This window comes from Ixodes scapularis, unplaced genomic scaffold (genome assembly GCF_016920785.2).
Source record: "Ixodes scapularis isolate PalLabHiFi unplaced genomic scaffold, ASM1692078v2 PGA_scaffold0__279_contigs__length_252992795, whole genome shotgun sequence".
In the NCBI taxonomy this organism is placed as follows: domain Eukaryota; kingdom Metazoa; phylum Arthropoda; class Arachnida; order Ixodida; family Ixodidae; genus Ixodes; species Ixodes scapularis.
This window is the reverse complement of record NW_024609835.1, coordinates 3,312,946-3,338,138: the sequence shown is the minus strand read 5'-3', so window position 1 is coordinate 3,338,138 and position 25,193 is coordinate 3,312,946. Positions and strand designations below refer to the sequence as shown.

The 25,193-nt window shown below is 46.1% G+C and overlaps 1 protein-coding gene across 1 annotated transcript in view; it reads right to left on the bottom strand.

Moving 5' to 3' along the window:
• Window positions 1-12,784: 12,784 nt before the first annotated feature.
• The window catches only part of LOC120848726, a 106,099-nt gene continuing 93,690 nt past the window's right edge, over window positions 12,785-25,193 (bottom strand). The window contains exon 5 of the mRNA XM_040220739.1: window positions 12,785-12,915. Within this exon, the coding sequence (XP_040076673.1) occupies window positions 12,785-12,915 (131 nt within the window). The remainder of the gene's footprint in view (window positions 12,916-25,193) is intronic.

The window sequence follows — 25,193 nt, the reverse complement described above, 5'->3', positions numbered from 1 at the left end:
AAACCTACCAGATCGATCCCCTGCATTTTGCGTCGCTCCCTGCCCTCTGATTCGCCTGTGCGCCTAAGCAAACAAAGATCAAATTCGAATTGCTTGATGACGTCGACGCCCATGTTTTTATTCAATCGGATTGGCGAGGTGAAATCATGCAATATGCAGTTCGACATGTGAGAGCTAATGTTCCAACAGCACCTCGTTCGATCCTAACAAAGAAGCTTCTGGAATTTTCGACATTGATGTGAGCGGTCTTTACGGGTCAACGATCAGGCAATCTCTTCCGTGCGGCGATTTCCCATGGCTCGACTACGAGGAAATTGATGCCCTTCAGCCCGATCAGCTTTCAGGCAACTCGACCACTGGTTACGTTTTGGAGGCAGACCTAGACTATCTGCTGGAACTACACGACTCGCAAACAGACTTTCCTTTGACTCCAGAAAAAAAGAAGGGGTTTCTCGAATGGCTTTCGTCTTTTCAGAAGGCTCTAGTAAACATATTTGACTTAGTCAAGAACGAGTCTGAACGTAAGCTTTTTAGTCCTATTTTCCAAACGTAATTAGGTTATTCGTTTCCGTAACCTAAAGTTGTAGCCTAAAGTTTCCGTAACCTAAAACTTTAAAACTGAAGAAGATTCATCGAGTCCTGCAGTTTTTCCGGCGAGCCTTTCAATAAGCATTTATCGACTTCAATCACGATCTGCGCAAGCAGGCTACGAAGACCTTTCAGAGGAATCTGTCAAAGCTCTTTATAAACACGATTTCCGGAAAGGCGATTGAAAATCCTCGCCAGTACAACGAGTCACTGCTAGCACGAAGCAGATTGCAGCGTTCGACTCTTATTTACAGGGCAGTGTGAGCTGGACTACGTTATTCCTTTCCTCTTTTTTGTTCTTATTTCCTACCAACGGCGCGAAAGCAAAATAAACAAATGTGTAACGTGCAGCTAAAAAAAAAAGTGAAGCTCTTTTCTTTTTTTAATAGCATCGCTGTGTTGTTTCCGCTTTGTTTCTTGTAGACTCAACACCAACGGCGAGCACCACCTGCTCGTTTTCAATGCTGTAACCGACGCCCCGTGCGATCGTCGTCGTTGAAGGAGGTGTTTGCTGGGTGATTTGTATCTTTGTATCGCCTGCTACCTTCTTCGTTTCATTCGCTGTTGTTCGCGCCTGTTCCCCGTTTCTTTTTATTTTTGTCTGGAATGGGGACCTCATCTTTTCTGCAAAGTTCGGAAGTGTTTGCAGGGTCATTTTTCTAGTTACTTTTTGTTTTTGTAATGCTGCAGAGGCTGGTGCGCTTGCTCTGGCAATTTTAACATATTGTCTGCGCACGTTTTAATAATCACCTATTCAGGTAAGAAGTTGTGACAACGCAGTTTGTAATGGATGAACAGTAACTTCTTACGACGTAGTTTGAGTAGCTAAACGCCTTCTTTCCGCTTCCCAGATGCGCTCCAACCGCGTGTAATCTCCCTGACTGGCGTTTGAGATATCTAAATAAACTGCTCTATCTTTGTTTATGCGCGAGTTGTTATTTGTTTGTCGTTTCAGTGGCGATCAGCGGATTCCGCTTCGCAAGCGGACTGACCGTAATAAATTGTTTCAGCTGTTGGGGGGACGAAACGGGGCTCGCAAAGCTCGAGGACGTCGCAAAGCTCGAGGACGTCGCAGAGTTTATACTTTTCCATTGCGTCGTCTGTTTCCGTAGACTCCGAGTCCGCTAGAGGCGCCACTGTCACGTTCGCCGCCGGTCCTATACGTTTCTGGAGGAGTTTCCAGTAGTGGCGAAGCTATATCGATAGTATTTGGTTTAGCGTTGTTTTGCTTCATTGAAAAGAGAAAGAACGACTTCCGTGGCTTCCCTGTGATTGTGGAAGGACCCGCTGGCACTGGGGCTAATATAATTGTATAATTGTCCTGATTGGACGGGCCCTGTGTCAGAGGGTAGTTTTCTCGGCCGCGCTGGCGGGAAAGCGTCGAGTTTGAACAGGCCCGCGCAAAGCAAGTTATCTCCCGCGGTCCGCCGGTCCGTGCAGCTTTCTCGCGAGCGACAAGCAGTCACTTTGAGTCTCACCGTGCACGGCGGGCACTTTGCGCCGAGGCGCGTTTTGTAGCGTGAGCTACACTGGCCGGGTTTCAGCAGTTTCGCGTGGCTCCCAAAGAGCGGAGCAGTGACGTCCCAAAGGCGGAGCAGAGTCCGAGGAGCAGTGACGTCACACGGCGCACAGCTGGCGCGCCGGAGCCGCCACCGCCGCGCGCGCCTCGCCGGTCTGCGCATTCCAGAGGAGTGACGTCATAGCCGCGGCAGACGCACTAGCGCCGCCTTGTGCCCAGCTGTGCGCCTCCGTTGCGCAGTAGCCAAGTCTGACGCTGCACCGGAGCTGCTTGATAGCGCCTCTCATTTTGTGCGCATAAGCTCACGCTACGTATATCCTGGCATAGCCGAGCTAAGAAACCGCAATTTTTTAGTCTTACTACTGCCACAGTGCTCTAGAGAGTTGTAGTGGCAAGAGTGGCGGCCGCCGCGTGAAAATTTTGCGCGTAGACGACACCGTAGCGCTGCTGTTCTGAGCCCTAGGAACGTGCCCCCGTCAGCCTCGTCGTCGGCGCTGCTCGTCGTGTACTATTGCGGTTTGACTGGAGCTTTTCGCTACGCAGAACAATTGATAAGTTGAAATATTGTAGCTCTGCCTTTGGACTAATGCCTCTAGACTGTGTGATATCCTCTACTCGAAATATTCGCGTGTTTTTTTATTTTTGTTTTATTTACAGAAAAAAACCTGCTTCGCTGTGAGGCATTATTGCAGGGGGTGGGTTTCATACAAACACTTTTGTTTTGGAACACAAGTAATACACAAAAAACAAACAAAAAACAAAACACTTTCTATGTATCAATAATGAAATTAAATAAAAACATACTGTCTATAAAAACACTACACAATTGAAAATTCAAAAAAACAAATTTGCCGCAAGCACATCTTTCGGCAACCTATTCCACTCTTCTAAGGTTTTCGGAAAGAAAGAAAAAGCAAAGGTGGTGCGGCAAGAGTACGGCCTAATCTTCTTGGGGTGAAGATCAATAGATTAATATCGACTCCCCCCCCCCCCCCCCCTTTCCTAGTACTGGCAGGTCGTTCAGCAACGCTATCACTTGTGCTGCACGCTTAATAGCTGCGAAAGAACCCACACGATACTCATATAACAAGGAAAAATAGACTAATAAATCCTAATAAACCTCTCACTTTTTTAATGATGAGAAAAAACAATAAACTGGTCTATTGTTTTTTGTCATCGTGATGCGGGGAACAGCGTTGAGTAAGGTGGAAGGCCCAGCGCGTTTGGGAGCGGCCAAGGTGCCATTGCAACTGGCGAACATATAGGAAATTGTCTTTTGTGGATGTTAGTTTATGAAGAAAAAATACCTCGATTGGAAGTAAATGAAGCATTAAAATACAGTATGAACACAAACTTCAACAACCCCTAATGTGAAAAAAAAAAATATTCTCAGCTCACGGCTTTTTGACTTCTCAGAAGTGGTAATACACTTCATCGACATGCACAGCAAGCACGTCACAAATATCCAGCAACATACTACGTAAAAAGACTAAAAAATTCTCATAATATATTGCGGCATTGAATCCTAACCTCGTCGCCATTGACGATGTGCGCATAGTCCCGAAGGATAAGGCGCGGTTCAAAATGTCTCTCGCACACCGCTGATGTCTCGGCGAGGCGTTTATCTTCTCGATTAAAATTTTGTTCCCACAGTAGTCTACGCGACTCCTCGTTTGGCGCACGAAAGAGCGACGGCTTATAATCGCTGGTGCTCCGGCTGTCCTTGTTGACCGGGTAGCCCGACTTACATCCCGGCGCGAAGCAATGTGTCTCCGTCTTTTTCGTTGCATTTATGACCGAGGCGGGCAACGGAACGGTGAAGACTCCCCACCACTACATCACAAAGAAAGGTTCTACGGTGCTACGTTCGGGCGAAGCGTACCGCCTCGGCTTCGTCTTTTTCTTCGCTCATCGCCACATCTGTCATCTGCCACAAATTCTCCTAGGGCTCGGAACTCCGGCGCCACTCGCGGCCATCTACGTTGACCGTCTTCACACGGCCCATTGTAAGCGGGCGCCGCTTTTGCCACTACATCCTCTAAAGCACTGTACTACTGCAGTGAGCGACCAGTAGAGTCTTGTAACCCAGTTTGCTGTCGTCGTTTTAATATATTTGTTTTTATCAATCATTGCTCTCAACTTTGAGCGTCTTTCCTCGAGGCTCCGTCACCACCAACGAGCAGCGAAGTCACAATCCAGCGCGGCAGTCCACGATCACGCGGCCCTGACCTACAACTTCTAGTAAGGACCGGGAAAAACAACCTGACAGTCAGGGAGGGGCATTCTTCCCTAAAGCGTTACAGAAAAAAAAAAAAAAAAAAAACTTTCAACCTTTCCACTTTGGTATAGAAGGAAGAGCAGCGGATTAGCTGTACTATGTGCCACCATCTATGAGTCACGGCGGCAACCAGACAACTGGCAAGCCGGTTGTCTTGCTGCCGCCATCGCTGAGAGATGGCGGTAAATTTCCAGAGGTTTGTGTCGAGATTCATTTGTCCAAGGACATGAAACTGTGGAAACTAGCCCTTAACAGCTCCACTGTCAAAAATGTGGACGTTTTAGTTATTTATACAGCGTAAGGTCGGTCTGCCAGAGGGGCGACACTGGTTTACACTGTAGATGAGCAATTTCGCCAGTGCAGTACGACTGCTAACCTAGGGTCTTTAACGTGCTCACGCAGTAGTGATACACGACTGCACGCCGGTACGATGCTCATCCAGATCGAAACGGGCAGGGGTGGGGATTGAACCCAGGATCCCTCGGTTCTGCAGCGCGAGCTTTCGCTCCACGCGCGTCGAGCTGGGTGTGCGCTTTAGTCGACGTTATTAGATTAGCTCAGTTACGGCACTGCTCATACACGCTGCATGCACGAACAGTACCCCCCTCACTCACCACGACTCACCTGGCGTCGCTCGACGCGCCGCTGGACGGCTGCTTTGGTAACTACAGTGTTTGTTGTTTGTTTGTTTATATTGGGGTGAAGAGAAAGGGGGAGCCAGGAGATATGTGGGCAAAGTGGAGATAATTGCCAGTTGGTTCATTACAAGCAAAAAAGTGCCGAAAAAATACAGGGACACAGACGAAGGGAAACAGGACAAGGCGCACTCTCATCTGAAGTTTATTGAAAATTCACACCTTATATAGCCACAAAAAACCTGTTTACCCTATCTATTCAGCCCGCGTTTCAAAAATTCAAACTCATTTGTAGATAAGGATAGGGACGTGTCACTTATAGAATTCTTGTCCCTGGTCCTAATTTCAAACGCCTCGTGTAATTCCCGCTACACTTTATCTTTGTACCTAGCCAAAATCTTGGTGTCATTGAAGGCTGGGGTGCACGAGCATCTATTGCAATGAATTGCAAGGTGCCCCGAAGGCGTCGTTCTTGTAGAGGCAGCGTGCTCACGGGTGCGATCATTGACGCACCTGCCCGTCTGGCCCACGTATGTCAACCCACACGTCATGGGGATTTCATAGACGACGCCAGTGGCGCATTCGACATACTTATATCGATGGTTAGTAGTGCACGAATCTGAAGATGACTGTGGGGAATTAATCTGGCGACAAAGTCGCGCCATCTTATTGGGCGCTGAAAAAACTACCGGTACATTGTAGCGCTGGGCTACCTTTTTTACATTGTGCGTGACATTGTGCATATATGGAATGACAACAGGCCTCGTGGTCGGTCTATCGCTGCTTGATTTCTGATTACCTTTAATCTTTTTGATTAAGCTATTTGCCACTTCAACCAAAGCTCTCAACGGAAAGCCAGCCCTCTGCAGGCGTTCTATCTGACCCTCGAAGCTGCCTTGCGCACTGTGCAAACTTGGCTTTCTGAGGGAAGCCTTCAGGCACGAACTAGCTATGCCCCGTTTCACAACCTTCGAGTGGGCGGAATCAAAAGGAAGGATGCCCTTCCTAGTTCGAGGCGCGTACTTCCAACAAACATGGTCCCCCAAAAACGATAGCTCGAGGTCCAAGAATTGCAGTTTGCTTTCTTTTTGTAACTCATGCGTGAATGTCAACCCGGAGCAACACAATTTAAACAAGTCTAGCAACTGAGAGACTTCACTGCAAGGGGGCTCCGCCGAGCGGCTGAGGACGAGGAAATCGTCAACGTGTCTGAAGATCTTCACATTGTCATCGTTCGAAATGTTCAAAGCGATGTTTTTTCCACAGCTGCCTAGAAAAATGTCACACAAAACAGGTGCAACACTGGACCCGATGCAAACGCCTTTTCTTGGCACATGAAGACTACCCTCGAATGACACAAACGTATGTTTTAAGTAAAAAACCAGGTGCTCAAGAAAGCTATCAACATTGATGCCTGAAGAATTCTGGGAGGCGACAACTCCGTTCTGGTCTATGCATTGTCTCACCGCCGAAAATAGGGGTTCATGAGGAATCGAGTAAAATAAATCCTCGACGTCGATGGAAAATCCACTGCGCATACACGGCCCCTTGCCTCGAAAATTCAATGACACATTCTGAATTTCGCACTATGAATGGGTCATGCAGCTCAAGCGCGCGCAAATATTTGCGCAGGAAATCACCCATGTGAAACTGCCAAGCGCCTCTGTCTGTAACAATGGCCCTAAAGGGAACTTCAAGCTTATGTGTTTTAGCAGTAAAGAATATGTCGAGGTTCAATTTCTTGCTCGACTTGACGCTCTTTAGCAACCCCGATAGTTCCATTTTGCTGCATAAGTCCTGGGCCCGACATTTCACCTTTGACGAGGGTCCCGGAGAGACTCGCTTGAAATTCTTGTCGATGGCCTGTCTTGCCTTCGCACCATACAGGGCGGACGGAGCAGCGACGAATCCTCCTTCCTTGTCAGCAGCAACCAGCTTGAGGTTGTGTTCCGAAAAGTAGGTGACGATGTTGCTGGTCTTGAAGCTTCTCGTTGATTGGCCAGCGGTGCGTTGGAGAACGTCCACGCCGTCGGTCACGCATCGTTCTTGGTGCTCAGGCGCAGCCAAGCCGCCCATCCATCTCACCAAGGACAGCTTTGTGACAGGGCACAATCTCGGTTCCTGGCTAAACTTTGGTAGGTGGTCTAAGGCAGACTTGATGTTTGGCGGTAAAGTGGCACCTCCAAGAATGGTGACATCCTCTTGCTTCCTGACGCTGGCGGCACCCTTCTTCACCAGCGAAGTCCGGACTTGCTCCCAAAGGACATGTGTGCATTGTGCCGCTGTTCGAAGGTGGTTTTTGAAGGCTTGTTCTGCAGCGTGTGTCCCGGCACCAGAAGAATAGCACGTGATCTTCAAGCAATCCTTGTACCTCTCAACTTGTTTCCAGGTCTCAGACCGGAGAATTCTGCAAACTCTCCTGGCATGACCAGTAGAAGGTTGGACTCCGTTGAAGAGGGCGGTCACTTCACATGGATAGCATCCACGGCGGATGGCATATAAAAGGCGCCTGGCTCGACAGCGCGAGAGGGCGACAAGGTTAATTAATGGATAAACGGACTGATGGCTATTAGGAGAACATAGAACAGAGCCCGTTTCAAAAGAAATAAACTGCAGTAAAGTGGAGATATGGGCCAGTTGGTTCAATGCAAACAAAAAAGCGCCGAAAAAATACAGGGACACAGACGAAAGGAAACAGGACAAGGCGCACTCTCAACTAAAGTTATTTGAAAATGCACACCTTATGTAGCCTCAAAAAACCCTGTTTACCCTATCTATTCAGCCCGCGTTTCAAAAATTCAAACTCATTTGTAGATAAGGATAGGGGCGTGTCACTTATATAATTCTTGTCCCTGGCCCCAATGGAAAAACGTACGAGAAACAAACCTGCTGCTTGTACAGTTCTGGTATGACACCACAATAATTTTTGTGTTATTATGAATGCAACTAGTTTGGTTTGGCGTTCTTCATAACTGGAGATACCGGCACCGCTCTGGCTCCGGGTTTGTCTATACTGGCAGTCAGTTTGCTTGCCGATATGATTCGATGTGGCTGGTATGATTTTGCGTCCGATGACGTAGGCGACCGCCATCTATCCAACAAACGCTTATATCACAGGACCACCGGTATAACCACATCATACTTGCAGAAAGACGACCGCTATCTTCCAAAAAAAACGTCCATCGTTTACCACTGGTATCGTTACATACACCATACATGTCGAAAAAGAACGTAAGCCGCGTTTACATGAATGCGACTTAGTCGCATTGAATCCAGTTGCCACATTCATTATGCGGTCATGTAAACGGCATAATGCGCAAAGCGCATCGCATTAAAGTCGCTAGACAGAGGTGGATCGAGATGGCGAGTGCGCATTCATTCAGCCCATGTAAACGGGGATCGCATCGCATTTTGGAACGGGGAGGATTATCTAAAGGCGCTCGCTGTTGGAGCGAGTGAACAGCTGAGAACATGGCGGTGGCCAACGTCGTCGGCGGCGCGGAGAGCGGTCCCGCAATTTTTTCCCGAGGGCGGCCCCGTCCAAACCTTTGCGGTGAGGGCGGCCCCGTCCAAACCTTTGCGAAGTACGACTTGCGCGTCTGAAGGGGCCAGAGAGGCTTCGGTGAAAGCACGAATGACACCGAGAGCTCCGAGCACTGTAGAGCACTGCATGGTAGCGCAGAACGAGCAGATCCTATACTCGGTGCCGTTCGTGGCTGCGCAAGAGCCTCTCGGACTCGGGGTCCGGTTGGTCCAGTCGCGATCGGCGAGGTCTGGCGCGGCGAAACGCGGAGGCTTCCTCAAAGCCTGCACACACACGTCGCCTCTCGTTCAGAGTGAACCGGCGGTTCGGCCGGGAGTCCTAAACGCCTTGGTTTTGATGCTTCTTCCGCCTCCCAACTTCTTCCACAGCACCGAAGACAGCGGGCACGATCTTTAGGTTAACCGAATACGTCGAAAGGCCTCCACGTGCGATGCACCGCAAAACGTGGTGCGGCTGGTGCCGGAACGGAACTGCATAACTTCGAGCTTTGAGTCAACGTGCACGGCAACAAACCGATAGTGACACCAAGCCGCGGATACCGCATCGCCCGTCGACAGCGGCAAACGGCCCGTTGCTCGTATCGTGGGCCGTGACTCGTACTCGGCCAACTCGGCGTCTTTTCGTGGCCCCTCGGGTCGTCGCACCCAGCCGCAAACCCACCAGCCCGCAGCCGTAGCCGGCGTCGGAGAAAAGCGAAACCGAAACGTAAAACTTCCGTCCAGTGGCTTCCGCTGCCGCGCCTTTTCTAACTTCCCGGCTTCCACGCTTCCGGTCGTCGCGGAGATGGCGACGTAGCGGTTTTGGCGTCGCTGGCTCGTTCTGCGTCTTACGGGACAGATGTTTTACGGTCCGTTTCTACTGCGTCTCTGGCTCTCAACTCGACGGCGCCTCTCATAGTTCGACCAGGCGTGGTCAGCCTCTGTCAGGCCGGCTCGACTCGTCCGATCGCTTTCTTGGCTTGAGCAAGCCTAAAACCGTCGCCCGAAAAGACGAAATACATGGTGTTTTGCCAGGGCTGGAGGCGAGCCCAGGTAAAACTCACGTTCCACGGCACGGACATCGAGAGGACGGAGGAACACGCTCTCCTGGCGTAATCCTAAACTCCAAAGTCGGCCCCACCACGTAGATAGGAAGAATGCGCGACACCTAGAAACAGGGAGTGTCCATAGCGAGAAGAATGGCCACGTATGCCGGCGGTTTCGGAGAACCGGGTGGCCAAGACCATGGCTCAGGCCGCCCTGGTATCTAAGGTGTTGTATGGAGTTCACTTAATAAAACCTTGGTAGCCACCACAAAACCAAGCTGGGAACCCTATTCAACGAGGCGAGAATATGTATATCGGGACTTTCCCAGTACGCCAAAATCAGAGCTGCGGTTCCGATGCCCTCTGTCAACGACATCGCGAAACAGCGAGTATATAACTTTCGACTCATACTCATGCACACACCCCAAGGCACGGCGATCGCAGAACTCTTCAGAAGGAAGGTGGACGGCAAGGCAGCAGATATAACCCCAGATACCTACGTGGGACCGTATCTTGGCGGCGCCAAATCGCCCTATTCCGCGCAGGATAAACGCAGCCCGAAACCCCAAGAAAAGAGTGAACTATGCGAACAGACACGACAAAATAATGGAACCCCCGGCCGGGAGAACGACGAGTTATGCGACACGAACGCGGCTTGCGCGAAAGGTGACGACAAAATCCGAGCGGCGACAGCCTGGAACTCTCCCCGCACATGATCTTCGAAAGCCAAACTTCTTGACGACAAGGAAATATCATTCACGCAGGAGGCGGAAGCGGTGGCAGTGCTGGAGGCCATGAGACGAGGACCGAGGCGCAGAGAACGACTCAAGCTTGAGAAAGTTGAGACTCGTACAACGTGCAAAAAACGTGCAGTACCCAGCACAAAAATAAACAGGCAATCAGAAAGATCTTCCGACTGGCCGCCAGACATACGTAAAGGCTTTAATAGGATCAATCTTGAGCCACATAGCCACTGCAGGAAACGAGACCGAGCCCCCGCCGAGGGGGTATCGCGCTCCATCCCTCAGTGGCATCCACGGCACCGCTGGACATGATGGCGCAAGCTACGACCCGGTAAATCCATTGAAAGAGGCAAAGCCATGGTGAGGAAGGAAGCGCGCTGAAAGCTAGACGAAACGAAGGTCCTCCTTAGGAATGCACATCACCAATGGGAGCTATAAGAAGTTTCGAATTGTAATACTGTGAGGACTACTAGCAGGAGCGCTAATGACACCCGCCTGTCTAAAAAAGGGGACAACGCCAAACGTCCCAGGAGACACCCCGAGAATTTTCAGCGAGAACCCGACTCTTGTCCTTACTGCAAGGCAGACGTGGCAGCCGGCGAAGGACATCTCCTGTGGGTATGTGCGACCTTCTCAGAAGAACAATCTAGCTGCAGCCCTCGGTGCCGCTCTCGAACCGCAGGACAGGCCTCCTTCATGCCTGCTTTCGGCTGGGGGGAAAAAAACAAAGACGACAGACGGTCTTCGCTAGCCTAATCGTCTTCCTAAGATAGTCTGGCCTGGGCATGCACAGATAGAGTCGCCCTTTATCTACACTTGCATTTCCTTCCACTCCTCCCCCACCACCACGCCCTAGGCATGACTATACCGTAGTAAAAATCGTCAGTGTACGAATCTATTGTCCTCTTCTTTATAAGGGAACGGGCCCAGGCAATCGTCATTGATTCTCAACTTCTTTGCCACCTTACAAAGTTTAAATAAAACGTTTTCTCACTCACTCACTCGCTCAGTTTCGACAGCGCTGTATACTAACCATGAAACGGAGTATAGATAATGTGGGCACATAAAAACAAAGCGCAATCATGCCGCCCTGTATGATACATGCACAGCACAAGCGCGCGTGCTTGCCAGAGGACCAGAGCTCTCTTTTTTAACTTCTTCTAGACTGATATCTCGATCTTTCTCTGCTTTTTATTAATCTATTTTTAACAGAGTTTTGTATTGCAGTGTAGAACGAAGACTGCTGTCGCGAGGTCAATGCCCAAATAAGATGTTGATGATGAGTGCAAGTATTCTGTTTGGAAGCAGCTTTAAAAATCAGTGGTTGCTTTCCGGGCTCCAAATGGGCATTGGACTATCCACCCCATGAAACAACTGACTACCTAATTTGTTTTTTGTGCAAACACGAATAAACTGCCCGATGTCTTATACAAATGAGAGAATAAGCGAGATTATGTGCACATAGTAGTGCCTCTAGCAGCCGATGCCAACATCACTGTGAATAACTGGACGACGGAACAGCGGAAGTTCCTTGTGTCGCCCCCTCGCTCAGGGCTTGTATTGCCAGTGCAGGACTTTGAATTAGATATATGCTCATAATTATAAAATGTTCATTCGCTGATGGGTCAGTGAGTAAGTATAACTAAAAATATCACAGGTATTTTTTCGTATATTAAAAGGCTTTTCACTTCTGTTCTATTAAAATGCCATTACATTTATGCTTTAATTGACAGCATACTTGTGAGGCATATGCCACGATGACTAAATATTTTAGCATCCCTGGCTAGCAGTAATACTAAAGGTCTACAGAGAACTTCAAATTCTAGAATCTAGAGCGTTGGCTGCCACTATTTCTCATACCAGTTGCTGCCGTTTTTGAGACTAAGTGATGGCCTTCAATTCAATTTCAATTGTTTTTTTCTTTGCGTCTGGTATAAACGTAATATTTATTATTACATTTTAGGAACCGTTGCTTAAGAAGTCTATAGGTTTTCACGACTGTTGTGATTGGATGTTTTAACTCTATAATTTTGTTTTCCAATTGTGCGCCACAATTTAATTACTTATTAGGAGAATACCTGATGTAGGCTGTTTAGTATCACGTGAAAAGAGTGACCTTCTATCCAGAGGAAAAAATTACGTAGGACAAGTATTTATCCAATAAAACAAGTTTTTTAACAGCATTTTTTTTTTTACATTTGCTTTTTCTTTATTAAAATAAACATTTGAACCGTACTAAGCCGATGTGCAAGTACCAACAGAGAAAATCCGTGCGGGTTTGCACAGAAACTGGAGAAAAACTTTACATTAAGTGGCCTAGATGTTATGGTTAAACTTATTACATTATTCACTGTTAAATGACTTTATTGAAAACGTACTATCTTAACTGGTAGCAGCTCTTGGGATAGCTGTGCCAGTTCCTAAAGTTCTATTATTGCTGCTTGAGAAGCTTGTCACTCGCATTTTTCGGGGGATTTCACACCATAGCCTTTTTCACAAAATAGGTTGACTATAAAACGGCAGTCTCTCAGCGGGCTCCCAAGAAACCATTCCTTCACCCAAAAAAAACATTCTGTTCTTTTGCCTGGAAAAAAGAAAAAAAGTTGTGATGAATATTTGTAACTGGGTTATTTTTTTTTTATCAACAAATGAACAATTTATTGAATTTTTGTTTCTTATTTTCGGGTTACTCATTTGGCTGTAACGGCGGATATGTTACGCTGGAATTAAGAGAGTTGTACATCGTTTTGTGTAAGTTCGCGTATCTTAAATGTTGAGCGCTTTGTTTATTCTCATAATAGATTGCATGTCTGCCAAGGTATCTGTTTTAATCGCTGCTGTGCTGTTTAGTATAGCCAATATTATTATAATTAAATGCAATATTATATGCACATTAATCACGCAATGAAAACAGCAGGGTCGAAATTACCTGATGTTTTTATTTCGTGCTCTAAATAAACTGTACCGCTTATCATTTAAAATAACGATATTGAGACGAGAAAGACAACACGACATTGAAAATTAAGTGTAACGAGCTAAATTTTTTATCTCAAGAAATACGAATAAGCGCGAGGTGCCTATTTGACTCTGTCGGGCGTCCTTCTAGTCTCAGAATCATTATTTGTAAATCTTCGAGGCGCTGTTCACTGCGCTCGTTAGGGTTTGTCGTGTCGTTATTTTAGTTTCAGTTTCACGTTATTTGTAATCCTTCACAGCGTCGTTTAATCTAAGCATAATAAAATAAATAGGGCTTTCATAAGACATTGATATATGGCACCATGACAGAACAGCACACGACAAAACAGCACGCGACAAAACAGCGCGGTCAAAACAGCACGCGTCAAAGCACCACAGCGTCAAAATGTAATAGAAACGCTATCTATTACAGCCTTTTTAACGCTCATGAGCGTTAAATAGGCTGTAATATATAGCTCGATAATTATTTTGATCCGTCAGTGCTGCAGCACTGACGGATCAAGATACTTATCGAGCAGAGAGAGGTGACGAGCGCGCGCGAAGTTGCTACATGAGTGCTGTTTTGACGCCGTGTTGTTTTGGCACATACCCTGACGTGCTCTTTTGTCGCTGTGCTGTTCTGTCGCGTTCCCATACACTTATATATATATATATATATATATATATATATATATATATATATATATATATTTTTTTTTTTTTGAGACAAAGCGCGTTTATTTCTTTATTTATTTATATAGAATACTGATAGCTCTTATGAGCTGTTACGGAGGCGTGTTTTTTTAACAAAGAAACAACAAAAAAGAAAGAAAAACAGCGGCTAATCACCACGGACAGGTTCATCATTTAGGTGATTTCCGGTCAAACATGAACGTCCACAAAATCATTCCCCAGCAGCATTTTAAAGGAACACATAATGGTTTATGTATGCTTATACAGCCGTAATTTAGTGTGCCTTGATGAGCGACCGATGTCTCAGCTGTAGGCGGAAAATTTAGCCAGTAGAGTAAGACTACTAGCCTGTGTTTTTCAACGTTCACCACGCAGTAGTGATACACGACCGCACGCCGGTACCATGGCCATCCAAAACAAAACGGGCAGGGGTGGGGATTGAACCCAGGATCCCTGGATTCTGCTGCTCGAGCGTCCGCTATACATGTTCCCAGCTGAAGTGCGCTAACAAAATCAGTTACCCATCCCCCAAGAGAACTAGCACCTCTTTGAACAGAGATCAAATAAAATGTTTTGTATGTCCTCTGCATTATCAATTCCAACAAAAAAGTCGCCCTTCAAGCTATTTTACTAAATTTGTTTTACCAAAAAATAGTACTTAAAGTGCTATTTTCCATCCAATTTTACTTCTTACTCCTAGCCCTCCAATTTTTCTTCTTAAAGCCAAGGCTGATAGCTTGCCCCCCCCCCCCCCCCCCCACACACACACACACACACACCCACGGACACACCCCACTGATTCAGTTATAGATTCCGTGCAAAGATATCCAGAATAAACAAAGTCTATTGCAAGCCACCGAATACGCACAGCTTGATCTATTTGGCACTGCACGTGTAAATCTTAAATTACTTGAGCATATTCCGGAGACGAACGTATTAAAGCTGATCTGCAAAGAGCGAATTATACGACGAATAACTGACAAACTTCGCCTTACGGCAAGCTCGCTATGCGCCCAGCGTAGCATCCAGTGCTGATTTCCCGCGCAGAGCAAAAGCTGCCGGTCAAAATTCGTCACATTTTCGCATCACAACCGCCCCATGGAGTCTAGCTTTTAGGGTCTTATAAGCACCTAATTTAACTGTGTCTGCTAAATTATTTACTGCCCCCTTTAAAAGAAAAAAAAAGAAAAGTGTTCTCAAAAGGCAGACATACACACATTTCAAACATGTACTATGGAGTACGAATGAAATGCGAACAGCGGAGCGGGTCTCCCTGAAGTAGTGTTGTACAAGTTACCGAAAAGATAACGGAATACGTTAGTCGTTACTTGCAAATAAAAAAAGAACACTTATTCGAACTATGTTACTTCAATATAAGAGGACCGCTTTACTGTTACCGTTACCCAAAAAAGTAACAGCCACCTCGGTGGCTCAGAGGCGAGAACGTCGGCCTACGGATCCCCATGTGGCGGGTTCGAATCCCGGCCGAGGTGCCCGCAATCTGACGGAGGCTTATTCCGGAGAAGAAGCCGTGTAACCGAGCTTTCGGTTGCACGTCAAAAGATCCCCAGGTGGTCGAAATTAATCCTCAGTCCTCCACTGGGACGTGCCAGATGCCCGCCGTTGGTTTGGCACGTAAAACCCCCAAATTTGCCAAAAAATGTAACGCACGTAACGTTTCTGTTACTTTTCTATTTAAAAATTGACGGCAACGGTATTTGTGTAAAGTGCGTTTTTCGATACACGGACAAAGAGCGTGGGCGTCGGGGGTCTTCTGAAGGGAGACTCTTTGAGTGGGGAAAAGAGAGGCAAACTTTTGAAGCTATCTAGGATGAGTGCAAGAATACATGACTTGGCGCCTAAAAGCACTAAAAAATAGTTGGAATTTAAGTGTATGTATTGCTTGGAAAATATAACGAGAAAGGTAACTACGTCCCCAAGGAAATAAAGTAAGTAACGCAAGTCCGTTATATGTCACTGTTCTAAAATGTAACGAGTACGTTACCATGTTACCGAAAAACTAACGCGTTACGGGTACGTTACGTGCAACGCGTTACCATCAACACTGCCTTGAATAGATCCTGCGCTACCAAGAGGCAACTATAAACTAATACAACTACGTGGTGGAAAAGGGCTGCGAGGGTGCGCGCCTACTTCGATGTGCACGCCCCCGCAGCCCATCTCTACACACCTTAATTTTATTAGTTCCCAGTCGCCTCTGGGGTGCGCAGCATGTATCAAAGGCCTTAGCTCCACTATTTGTATTTTACTTGTACCCACTAATACCTTCCAATTCATGTCGTTAGAAACTACACTCTAAGAAAAAAGGGAGGAGAAAGGTAGCAAAAGCGACTGTTCCTCCTTGTTGCGGACAAGTTGCCCAGAGAAGGGAGGAACGGCAGTTCAGATGAAAGGAGGAGGGCGAGTTCCCCCTTGTTCAGTTGGCGCAGGGGTAGAACATCGGCCTACTGACCAAGTGGTCAACGATTCGATCCCCAGAAAAGTGTTTTTTTTTTGTTTTTTTTTTTTGTTTAACAAAACACACATACACAAACTCAGACCGATGAGAGGAAAATTAAAGTCCTTATTATTCTCCGAGACGTTTTCCTCCTCCAGGCAGACCGGAGAAAGCTTTCGCCCTCCCGACCCATCTTCTTTCGGTTTCGTTTTTCGAGCACATCGCGCACGTTGTTTAATAAATTAATGTTGAGTTGATTGAGCTTCAGCGGCAGCGAAGGCCGCCTGTAATTCCGTCTTCTAGTCCAAACGTGCAGAACATTTCGGTTGTATTTACGTTTTTACCACTAATTTTATCAAACGAGCTAACGAAGCCGCTAGAAACAGCGAAGTTCCGGAGCAGTGCCAGCAGCGCTACATACACTGGGTAAGACGGCCGTCTCCAATTTGCGGGACACACGCGGAACTACAGCAGCGAAACCACGAGGAACTGTGTCGACGTTTTCGACGTTATGGAAATCGCGGGAACTGCGTCCAAGGAAGGCAGGTTTTCCTGCCGGCTGCCTGGATGCCTTCCGTGCTGAGTTCGGTTCCGTTGTCCCGTGCCGAGTGCCAACCGGCGTTCAACGTGATTCTTCTGCGTGTCAGCAACATCGTCAACGTGGTTCGGTATTTCTTCGTGTCAGCGACATCGTGATGGCAGTGTCGGCAGTGTTGTGGGTTGTGAACAAAAGACTGGAATTATCGCCGATGTGACCGTGTGTTCGCGTATCAGTGGTGTAACAACAAGATGAGATGACGTAAACTGTCGAGCATTGATGCCGCTGGTCGGGCCGTTATCGGAGGGGCCGGGGTGTCGCAGGATGGCATTCCGCTTTACATTAAAGAGTTTAAAACCACTTGAGGGATTAGGTGCAGTCGATCAACGTGTGGATAGTCATGTTGGAACGCTGGTCTGAACGGTAAGCTCCTATCGTACAGTGGCCAATGTGACTGTCGGTCCCCGAGAGCGATTGCGCTCTGGGGAAAAGACAACACTACAAAAGTATGACGGAAAGTACGTATATTTATAATGGAACTTTAGCATAAAAAAAAAGACAGGCAAAATCGAAAAAAACAAACAAAAAACGCTATCCTTTATTTTACTGTTTAAATATATTACGGTTCCTGTAGAAACTGCCCTCTAACCCCCGAATTCATAGATGTGACTTCAACTGAAGCCGAACTTCGACTTGCTCAAGTCCGCCTCAACACCAAGTTCGACTTGAAAACGCTCAAGCTGGCTTTTACGTTTCATAGACGCTCCCGCGAACTTCCTTCGTCAAGTCCCGTTCAAGTCGCGAGCGCTCGCGCTGCTTCCCGCCTGGGAGCGAGATTAGGTTGCAATTTTTCTCTTAAAAAGGGTTTCAAACGTCAAAAAGAAGTTGCTTCTTAAAATTTTCTTCATAGCATGTCTTTACGAAACGCAAATCGTGAAAGATGCTGTTTAGCAGGTTTCGAAACTAACGTTGTACGCGTTTTCTAGACAAATGTGCTTTTCCGTCTAGCAACGTTGGCTCATTTGAGCGATGGCTCCTGGCCTGTTTCATTTCGTTTTGCTCGTTGGCGTCCCTCGCTTGTGGACATATTTGGCGTCAAGTGAGTTTCGACGTCTCCTTCATTATGAAAACTCGGGAGAAGCTTGAACTAGGATTCACTGAAGACGAGAAACAAATGCTTATCTGGGTTCAACAAGCATGAAAAGGTATTCGAGTGAGTGCCTGACTCCGGTGCCGCGTCCACACGCCTCAACGAGAAAGTTTAAAATCCTCATAGGATCTTCCTACGGGACTCTAGTAACGAAAAAGCGCTTGGAACTCCCGATGCGGAAGGTAAAGGACTGTGAATTGAAGCGGTGCTCAAAGTAGGTAAGTGTTCTACAACATTTCCTTACTGCAAACTATGCGGCGTAGTACTCTCGGATATGTAAACTGTAAACTACGCGGCCTGGCTCAAGCGCTCTTTCGGCTGTTTTAAACGTTATTTTGTGTTGCTTACATGTTTCTACGAAGGCTTGTGTTAATGGGCGCCACTACATAAAGCGTTGGGCGCGGTGCCTGTGCTTTCGGTGATCGAAACCAGGAAGTAGCTACCGGGCATCATAGTTTTCGCAGCTATGTTTACCTCGTCGGGCTTTCGCGGGCAAAAACTGTGGCCCAGAACATGTTGTGCATGAGGCAGTGGAACTGTCACTGATGTTTGGTGCGCAGAGGCAGGGTTGTTAACCTTCTGTAATCAAAAAGCTCTCTTTAAAATTTTAGTTTTTTTCTAATTTCTATTTGATTATTTCGGCTGTTAATAGTCTCGACGCTGCCACTCTCTCATTTGTGACAGCCGTGGATTGAAGTCAAACCATTTTATACGGTTTGCAGAAGTCTCTTCCCTAAAGATGAAGTCCAGGAGCAGGAGTAGCACCTTAGGAAATATTAGCTTTGTGGTTACATCTTGTATATTTCATGTAAGTGCCTTACATAAACTTTTCTTTTTTTTTAGGAAGGGAACTGCTTTTTCAGCCAGTGAATGCGGTCTGGGCTGGACCTAATTTCCAGGCAAGTAAATGAGCATGGTCATGTTGTGCCCCCTGTGCACAGTGAGTGCCCCCTGTCCACAACGAGTCAGTGTGCTGCTGCAGCCAATGGTGCACTGGTAGGAAGGGGAACCGTCTGTTGAGCAGGAGAAAGATGAAGTAACGAGGACATGAGTAAAGCGCTCAAGCTGTTGAATGCAGCTGCATGCTGTGGTTTCGTAAAAGGGCACTTTAGGGCTTAGGCGACTTCCTGTTAGATGTCTATCAAGCATTACAGGTCGGTACCCATTGTCTTCTCATAAATGAGTGACTATAATGCCTGGGAGCACCACATCAATGTCAGCAATGCTGCAAACGAGTAGACTAACAGCAGAAAGCATCTCTTCCCGCTGACGTGACTGCAGAAATTTGCTTTTATGGCCTACCGTCGTCTGGATGTGAAAGGCCGCTCATCGCTCTTCCGCCTGTGCGACCATGTCTCAGAGCTGCAGTTGCTTCACTGATCGAAAAGTTGTGGCTGCCCAATTCTGCATGCGACACACTGTTCCAGAGATTGGTATGACATGTTTCAGTACGGCCAGACATTCTACTTGTTCATAAAAACATATGCCGGACTGTTTCAACCCTATTGGAAAACCCCAATATAAACAGCGTATTATGGATATTGGTAAACAATATCTTTTTATTGTATTGCAATACAATATAGACAGTGTATTGGAAAACATTACATTTATTGTATTGTATTACAATAAGGATTTGTTATGGGATTCCAATATCCATAATACGCTGAAAATATTGGAATCCAATACCGTATAAACCCTTATTGGATCCCCATGTGCCGTATGGGGATCCAATAAGGGTTTACAATTCCAATATACTCAGCGTATTATGGATATTGGAATCCAATATATTATATCGGCTACCAATAAAACTATATACGAGTTGGAATATCACGTTCAGCGCAACATTTCTCTGTAACGCAGTCTCTTCTTGTGTGTATTTCTGAGTGATAAATTAAAAAAATGTTGCTGTTGTGAAATTGAGAATAAAGAAGCAAAACACTGGACTTATCCATACCAAATATATTTAACATATTCCTGAACTGGAGGATCTGGCATTTACTGCAAAAGAAAGTTAATTGTTTAGGACTCTCATTCAAAAACTTGATGTTTGAAAACAGAATGTGAAATCCTCACCTTAATGAAAACAGCACCTGCTAGCTGTAGCCATATAGAAACTGCAAAATAAAAATTTGTGATTAGTTCGCGACAAGTAGCAATCCTTCACCAAGCGGGTAGATTCAAAATTATGTCTGCGTTTGATTGTGGAAAAATAAGCTTCAATGCCACTGCCACAGGTCATTCTGAGCTCAGTCAATTACATATACGTATCCTCTCTTCTGGCTTCTCTATTCCTGCTTCGCACCTAACTAGAGTATCTGGAATGCTCACCGTTGAGGAAAAACGAACTGGTGCTTGCTTGCTTGTAGGCCGTGGAAACTGGAAGAGAGATTTGCGGTTAGTTGCGTCCAAGTAGCAGTTACTTTGAGTAGCCACGTAAAGTACACTAAGTCTGAAAGATTCAAAATTACATGCGCGGGACATAGATATCCTCTTGCGACGTAACTGGGCACGTGTCAATGTCGCCCGCTTGTATTACAGAAAAATAAGCTTCACTGCAGGAGCTCCCAGTCGTTCTGAGCTCCGTCAATTAAAAATGCTGTACCGGTCATATGGCTTCAGTATTCCTCCTTCGGGAATCTGGAATTCTCACCTTTGAAGAAAAGCTAACTGGGACCTGCTGGCTCTTAGGCTGTGGAAACTGCCAGAAAGATTTGCGATTAGCTGCGTCCAAGTATCAATTTCTTTGACCAGCCACCTACAGCACACTAAGCCCGATAAATTCAAAATTACATGTGCATGACATAATATGCCTCTTGTGACAAAACTGGGCACACGTTTTGTCGCCTACAGCAACACTGAAGCCAGACAGACAACAGGTACGGCACCTTTAATTGACGGAGCTCAGAACGAGTAGGGACGCTTTCACTGAAGCTTGTTTTGCTGCAATACACATGTGTATTGCAGCAAAACAAGCTTCAGTGAAAGCGTCCCCAGTCATTCTGTCAATTAAATATGCCGTACCGCTTCTCCGGCTTCAGTATTGCTGCTTCAGAGCAATCTAGAAAATCTAGAATCCTCACCTTTGAACGAGAACGAACTGGCGCCGGCTGGCTTGTGGGCCATGGAAACTGCAAGACAGGTTTGCGATTAGTTACGTCCAAGTAACAATTTTTTTGGGTAGCCACCTACAGCACACTCAAAATTACATGCACGGGACACAGATGCCTCATGCGACGGAACTCCCTTCATCCTTGTTTTCTGTTAACTCTGCTCACCTTCACCACTCGCCTCCAATTTCTGCGCTACTTCTTTAATCTCAATTCCCTGGTTCCCAAAGGCCATGCCATGGCTTGCGCCAGTCACGGATCTGTCAGCCCTGCGACTGGCGCTATTGTGGCAAAGGCGCCACAGCACCTGACGCTTGATGTGCTCTTTCAATATTTTGAGCATGGCTCAAAACAGGTGGATGGGTGTCTGGTATGACCTTTGCTTATTTGCGGATCGTTCCGAATCAGAGGGTAGGCGCTTCTGCGACCTGGGCGCATGCTCGGTATTTTACAATAGTTGAAACCAAACTCTGCAGGAATCTTGAAACATAACAAACATAATGTGCACGCCAAAAGGCATAGCAAATGAAACACACACCATCTATCTATTTTCGTTTCTTGTCCGCAAGAAGCTGTCGTATATGTAGCCTCCCTTGCTTAAGCCGTTCCTCCCTAGTGTCCCGGTCGGGTCTCGTCCTGATGAATCGTCGGTGGGGACCTGAGGAGCGGTCAACATCAGATTAGACCTTTTTGAGACAGAACCATATACTTGCTGAGAGGAAGTGCACCCAAACGAATCTCAGGCATGTCATTTATAGTGCGTTTTAAATTGAGACGAATGATGTAAAATGAGACGTCAATACTGACGCACCCCTTTTGCGAACCCAAAATTTTGAAGGCCTTGTCCCCCTCGCTAGGGGGACAAGGCACATGAATCCCGGCATGTGGATGAAATTTTTACCTTAACATCCCGACTCAATGCCCATCCCTGAATATTCGACCACCACACTTTTAGAAAAAAAAATATTTTTTTTAGAAAACACCGAATCATCTACCACCCCTACAAACGCCTGAACCAAGCATACTCGTACCGTGGCTTGTTTGCTCAGTGCCGCCCCCGAGTTAATTCGGGCTGACAATGTTGTTTTGTTTTTTTTCAAATGGAACCCACATTCTTAGTTTCGGTTTTACTTGTAGAGGCAGGTGGATACTTTTGTAAAGCTTCCTTCCTATGCGCTTCCGAGTCAACATTTTTGCAATGGCCAACCCCCGGGCTTTGATTTTGCGCTCCTTGATGAATGCTGAAACTCATATAGGCGGGCTATAGCTCGCCTTGAAAATACTTGCTTTTGGTGGCCGAGAACAAACTCGTGTTCCTGATTGGCAGCCACTTGCTGCCAAGAATTGCTGCACATATCCTAAAGATTAGTCTAACACAGATGCTTTGGCCGGACAGAGACACAAAAGCCTGAAACAAGGCCACTATACAGACAGGAAATAGAGTGTCTGCGAGGAATGAAACGCACAACTCAGATAGGCGTGAATCACTCACCTTGAAAACACTTGCCATGCGCGGCAAAGAGCAAACTTCTGGCCTTGATTGGCTGGTGCTTGCCACCAAGACCTGCATGTATAAGAAAGAACCTGGTCTTAGTCAAACTTGGGTGTTTTTGCAGAAGAGAGACAACAAAATACTAATGCAAGACCACTACACATAAGTTATGGCATTCAAGAGGAATGAAATACAAAACTCATAGGCGGGCAATAGCTCACCTTGAAAATACTTGCTCTCGGTGGCCGAGGACAAACTCGTGTTCCTGATTGGAAGCCATTTGCTGCGAAGAATACCTGTAGATATCCTAAAGAACCCAGTCTTAGTGTAACACAGATGCTTTGGCCGGACAGAATACAAAAGTCTGATACAAACCACAAAAAGCAGGAAATAGTGTCTGCGAGATGAAAAAAGACCCAAGTGGAGAGGCTCGTTCTGTTTCATGTTAGTCAAATAGTGTAGCTCATTTTGCTAAAACGATGCACATTTGCTAAAAAAAAGTATCTATATTTTGCCCCATTTAGCAGAGTTTACTGCCAAGGGTACCTGCACACCAGAATAAATCAGAATTAGTCAGTTTTTTTTTTTTTTTTTTCTTTTGATGAGCGACAACAGAATCCTAAACAGATGATGAAACAAAATATGAACACAGCAAGACAGGCTAGTTTGCCTTCATGCAAGCACAGTGCCTCGGCCAACCAAATGAGGTTCTATACTTTATCACTTGTCATATTTGGTGGGAATAGTAAAGTAAATGAAAATAAGGCAATCTCTCTTGCAGCCGACAGCTGCAAACAAAATTCATATACCTCAATGAACGACCTGGAAATAAAATTGGGTGGTGGCCAAGTGGTTTAAGGTGTCGAATTTCAAACTTACAGACTGTAGTTTTGGTTTAAGTCCTCCTGGTGTATATTTTTATCCTTATAACTATATTTACATTGTTTTTTTTGTATTTTTGAGGCACAACTACTTAATTTATACGCTAATTCACCTTTAGAAGCGTTTTAATTACACTCCATGCCTTTCTAGTGCTCGTAATTGATTCTTGGTGAAAGCGGTCTTAAATTTTTCTTTTCTTGCTGTCGCTACTGCTTGCTTTCTCACCTTTAGAATGCTGACAACTCGACACAAAAGTAATGAAAAATGTGTTTAAAATGTCATGAAGATCAGCATTTCCAAGCTGTACCCCTGCTTCATGCCCCGACCATGCCACCATACCATAGCTGAGTGCAGTGACAAATGGTCCCAGGTTTGTCACCCAACCGTTTTTTGGGCTTACGGTGTGGCGTGACTCATGAAGCACCTATGCTTCGCGATGGAGCCAGTGAGCGAGGTGTGACACACTAGAGCTGTGCAAGCCACAGCTTTACTGCCTGGAAAGCGTGGGAAGATCCCTCTCCCTTTGCAGAGCTGGCATTAGCTCACCGAGAAGCTATTGCAAGCACTAGAAAGCCACAGAGTGTGAATAAAAGCGCTTCTGAAAATGAATTAGTGTGTAAATTATGCATCTATATGTTAAAACTTAAAAAAAGTATATATGTATATATATATATATATCTATTTAAATACTAAAAAAGGCAAAAAAGAAAAAAAATGTTTCCAGGTGGGCTTGCCCCCAGAGCTCCACGGTTCTTGAATTCAGTTCCCTAAAGCCCGCTTCAGACGGAACAATTTCGCCCAGCAACTTCATGTCGCAACACCAGCAACACGGGCCGCCCGTGTTCACATGCAGCAAACGAATTGCTACGACTTGCCATCATCATCATGAAATTTTATTTTTCTTACAGTATTTAGACACACAGTTATATCCTAAAAACATGTTTTTATATCTTTAAATTTGGCTGAGAATACTTACTCGTCTTTTTGAAACAGTTTATTTTCAAAAATGATCCATTTCAAACCAGAACTAAGTCCTCAGTTCTCATCATCACGACCACAGGGGTGTCACGTGAAAATATTGCATTCCTGATTGGCTGCTGCCGCTTCAAACATCTCCGAGTAGTCAGAGTTGCTCGTCCGCTGCGAGCCGGACCCAATCTCAGCAATTTGTGTCGATGTAGGGAAAACTAGGGAACAACCCGCCAGCAGCCCCAAAATTGCTGGAAAGGTTGCCCCGTCTGAAGCGATCCTATACTCTGTTTCATACATAGAGTGCAACACAGTCAAAGCTAGCGCACCGGTTTGCATTGCTGACCGTGCCTACGTTCGCCCCATAAGATAGTGCGTCCCCTGCAGAAAAATTTTAAAAAGTCGGAAAATGTGCCTCCTCGGGGCTAGTAACTGATATTGGCGTTATGATTTCAACGGAGCACAAATGTTTTTCAAGAAAAAGGAAAAGATAATGTAAACCACCTTAAATTGTTTTCGTGTTCATCCGTGTGGCAGCCGCTGGTTTTGAGAAGATGGCGTCTTACGCAGCAAGCTCAAGTACCTTTCCTGCTCGGATGTTTTCGAAGATTCGTTGTG